The 4,617-nt window shown below is 33.3% G+C and overlaps 1 protein-coding gene across 1 annotated transcript; it reads left to right on the top strand.

Annotated features, from left to right (window-relative positions):
- The first annotated feature begins 1,025 nt into the window (after positions 1-1,025).
- LOC145133881 (auxin-responsive protein IAA27-like) lies at positions 1,026-4,138 on the top strand. Its single transcript, XM_079068836.1, has 5 exons — positions 1,026-1,588; positions 2,128-2,357; positions 3,166-3,307; positions 3,598-3,659; positions 3,831-4,138. Exons 1-5 carry the CDS (start codon positions 1,164-1,166, stop codon positions 3,866-3,868), a joined length of 897 nt encoding a protein of 298 aa, XP_078924962.1. The 5' UTR covers positions 1,026-1,163; the 3' UTR covers positions 3,869-4,138.
- Positions 4,139-4,617: the final 479 nt, after the last annotated feature.

Genomic DNA, 4,617 nt, shown 5'->3' with positions numbered 1-4,617 from the left:
TAATACATGATATTTCAGTGAATAACTACAAAATATATTACTTACATTAGTAGCGATACATAGTTGATACTAGTCGAGTCAAGTGTCACTAATGATATGTCGTTATAATTGATAAAATAAAATTCTGATTCTCCAAATCAGCTTTTCAAAAATACCCTTCCTTTTGTTAGATTTGTCTTCTGTCTTCCTATCTTCATTGTACAGTCCATTTCAACACCTTCCAACCCCATGCATACATTATATTATTCAAATTTTTTATGCTTTCTTTTATTATTTATATTTAAAACTATATATATTTTCATAAGAATTGGAATAAGAATAAGTCCCTAGATTTTCCTAATGCAAATGATCTCTAGCTATACTTAAACAGGGTATCAAATCTGTTACATCTTAATCACAAATCACACATTCCTAGTTTTAATACTAATTTTTTGTTTACTTTGGAATCTTATAACTATGATAATTAAAATATCTAATCATTATATACTTGATTTTTTCTAATATGGTGAAATTTATAAAGTAATTGGTTGTTTGATATGCATTTTATTGGATCCGGTAAGTGGTTGAGTCTCACTAGGTAAGATTCACACGATTTAATTTCACATTTAAAAGCAACTTATTGTCTTCGCTCCTCTTAAATGTCTCTTACTTGGTAAGATAAACCTTACATGCCTCTTGTTGAGATACAAGGATTAGTCTTAATTGGTTAGACCTTAACTAGGTCATACATTGACTCTCAATGAATCAGACATGACTTCACCAACTAAAACCTCTTAAATTTCAACATATGTCGAAGATCCCATAAGATCAAATTTGTGGGTTTTCTCTAGATTCGTCCATGTTTCTTAACACAATCAACAATCTTTAACCATTATCGATGACATTTTCTGAAGTGGGATTAAACAAAATCAGATAAAGGTACAATCTTTAATGCACAATATACATCGGGTCATCATGACAAATTTAACAAAGCATTCGCCAGTGACCTTTTCCAAATAAATGTTCCCTGTTCCACCATTCTTTGTAACAGTATATAGGAATATTAAGAGGGGGCTACAGAGAGATGCCAAAGTAAACTTTCTTTTTCGCCATCAAAAAACCCCACATGAACGCACAGTTTATTATTTTCAATTTCATGTGAACAAATTAAAGCTTCAATTTTCATGTCTATGTCCATTGAAGAACATGATTACATAGGGTTGTCAGAGGCAAACATGGAGAAAAAAGCCTGCGATATAACCGATAATAAAGATTTGAATTTAAAGGCCACTGAATTGAGACTTGGGTTGCCTGGTTCGGAGTCGCCGGAAAGAGAGGCTGTTAACGGAGGTCCAATCAAGAATTTGGTGGCCGGAGCTAAAAGGGGTTTCTCTGATACCATTAATGGTGGTTCTGGGAAATGGGTTTTCGCTGGTAATGGTGGATCTGAGGTTGATTTGGTTAAAAATGGCGGATTGTTTTCTTGTTCGAAAGTTGAAAACAAGAACTCCGGTTGTGTAAAAGAGACTGCTGTTTTGGCTTCTCCGAAGCCTGTTTTACTTGAAAACAAGTCTCAAGTTTCTGTAAATGCAAATGTTCCTGCTCCAAAGTAAGGATTTTTACGTATGAATTTCAATTTTAAGTAGCTTTCGAAGTTCGAACTGAAATTTGATCTAAAAATTGTTTGCGTGAAACCAGTTTAGAAATTGAGATACTATTGGAGTTGGAAAGTTGTTTGATTGACTTTCAAAGTCGGCTCTTTCAAGAATCATGGAATCTAATCATGCAATCTTTTTTCCTTTTAATTTACCATATAATTTGTTATGAGTTTTGCATGGTTTCTTGAATGAGATTTTTGATCCATGATTTCTAGAAAATCAACTTACTGGTTTGTGGAATTCAAAATTAACCCTTACAATCCTCATTTTGCAACTCCAAAATGTTTTAATTTCATATAAAATATGTGATCGATCAAATTTCATTTGAAGTTTTATGCAAAAGAAAATTACTCTCATGGATAATCAAAGTTAAGAGGAAACTCATTTGACAATTTGACATCAAAAAGTCAAACATACCAATTTTGCATGCTTTTTCTTTCTAATTAAATCTTTATTTCCTTTTTCGTGGATTTATATGTGTATGATTCAGGCAACAAGTTGTAGGATGGCCTCCAATTAGATCCTTTCGTAAGAACACCATGGCTGTTAACCAAACAAAGAACCAAGAAGATAAGGATCCAAAAATGGGATCGGGTTGTCTTTATGTGAAGGTGAGCATGGATGGAGCTCCATATTTGAGGAAAGTAGATCTCCAGATGTACTCTAGCTACTTGGATCTTTCTTCGGCTCTTGAAAAAATGTTTAGCTGCTTTACAATTGGTAATCTCATTTGAATTTTGATGCGTCTTTTATGTCTTTTATGTTATCTAAAATAAATTTGAAGGACGACTTTTGGTATATATGCTAATCCATGTCGGCCAAATATGAAAAATATTGTCATATAAAAAAGTAAAGTTGATGATGCTTGTGTGTTGTGACCTTAGTGGACTTAAAGAGAGTAAGTGCGAAGGGACTTTGTCTTTGTGATTAGGATTGGGTAAAATAGTAAAAGATATAAGTTTGTTTTAGGGTGGTATACTTGTAGAAAGGACTTGAGTCCCATCAACTTTAATATGAAAATTCAAAATTAATTATATATTTTTATGTCAACCATCTAACAACTGTTGCGTACCAGACTGACACATAATTGGATTCGTAATTATTGGAAGAATAATTTTTTTTTTCGTTAGAAACATGGACATTTGTACGTGTAGGAGTGAAGTGGTAGTTTTTCTTGACAAATATGTACACATTTTATATATAAGTTTACTTTGGGTGTATTTGGGCCACGTGGGCCACAGATTGTTAGAGAAAAAACAATATAGTAGTATAATTATGTGGGTATGGGGATATGGGCTGGCTCTCTTGGGCTTAACATTGAAGTAACGTCTTTTCTTTGCACTTTGATGATTTGGATCTTAGATGTTAATTCTATAATCTGTTAAGTATCCTACTTTAAGTTTCGTCCTTTCTTAAATCCGGAGAATCATTCCCGTATAGAAATCTGTGAAACACTATGTTTTATTATATTTAGACATATATGCATGTGTTTGAAGCATAATGAATTCAATTATGATCGAATTTTTAGGTCAATATGGTAGCCATGGAGCTCACACAAGAGACGGATTAAGTGAGAGTCGACTAATGGACCTACTTCATGGTTCTGAGTATGTATTGACCTATGAAGATAAAGATGGCGATTGGATGCTCGTAGGTGATGTTCCATGGGAGTAAGTTCCAATTCCCTTAACACAGTTGGTTCCAGAATGGTATGGTCAAGGGTTCGAGTCTCAACAGTCATAAGTGTCAAAGTTCTAATTCCAATATGAATATGGCTCCTTGTGGTCAACGAGTCCTTATGCTAGCACCTTGTGGTCAAATGTGTATCTCATTACATATCATACATGCTCCGGACACGGGGTAGTGTGGGTCAGCTCAAGAAGAATAACCATTTTGCAAATACATTAATAAATTATTTGATACTAGTGTCGCAAACCCTAATGAATTTTCATTGATGCAGTATGTTCATTGGCTCTTGTAAGAGGATGAGGATCATGAAAAGTTCAGATGCAATTGGCTTAGGTAAAATCTTGATATGATTCTTGATTTTTCATCTAAAAATCAAGAAACCCAAAACCTTGCTTATTCAACTAAAAAGCAAGAACCCCGAAAAATCAATGGTTGCTCCGATATGATTTTTGTCAAGATTTGAATAAAAAAATTAATTGTATTGTTTGATGTCTTGTTTTGCAGCCCCTCGAGCTATGGAGAAGTGCCGAAACCGAACTTAGAACAATAACTACCAAAATTATGTTTGTGTAAAGATCAATTCTCTTGGAAGAATTCCAATGGGGTCTTGCTCTAGAAAGGCTGGAAACAAAGCTTTAATTTGGACTCTAAAGTCTTCAAATTGTATTATATTAATACTTGTGTTGAGTGTAACTAGAAGAGTGACGCCATTTTGGCACAAGACATGTATTACATCTATGACTTCTACATATACTTGTTATGTTTCTTAATTTTAATATATGTTGAAAAGGGTAAGCTCGAATATGTATTTATGATATTTGTATCCATAACATGAAGATTTTAGGTTAGCTGAAGTGAAAGTACAAGTGTATGGACATTGCGAGTATGTTGTAGAAGTACAAGGGCTTGGGGGAAATGTTTTTGGGTAGTGTCATGGCAGTTGAAGTTAGTTAGAATTGTAAAATAAGGTGCTGTAAAGTAAAGATATGAAAATGTAATATACATTATTTAATAAGTAGAACTACACATATTATATTAATGATCTTAACTTAATTGATGTGGATATATAAAAACAATGTACCGGTTATTTTGGGTCTTACAATAAAGTTTAGGTTCTAACTGTGAAAGTATACAAAAATGTTTGACTTTTGATACCTTTTAAAACCCAACGTATGCAGATTTTTGAGGTTTTAGTCTAAACCATGAGTTTTTTGGATCCATGGTCTAAATTTTGGATCCATGGTCCTTTTAAAATGGTTTGTATGTGGTTTTGGTCCTCGACTCAGAGGCG

The sequence above is a fragment of the Lactuca virosa genome, chromosome 8, assembly GCF_052849685.1.
Source record: "Lactuca virosa cultivar CGN04683 chromosome 8, Lactuca_virosa_CGN04683_v6, whole genome shotgun sequence".
In the NCBI taxonomy this organism is placed as follows: domain Eukaryota; kingdom Viridiplantae; phylum Streptophyta; class Magnoliopsida; order Asterales; family Asteraceae; genus Lactuca; species Lactuca virosa.
Note: the sequence above shows the minus strand (reverse complement) of the source record. Positions and strands in the feature narration are given on the sequence as shown.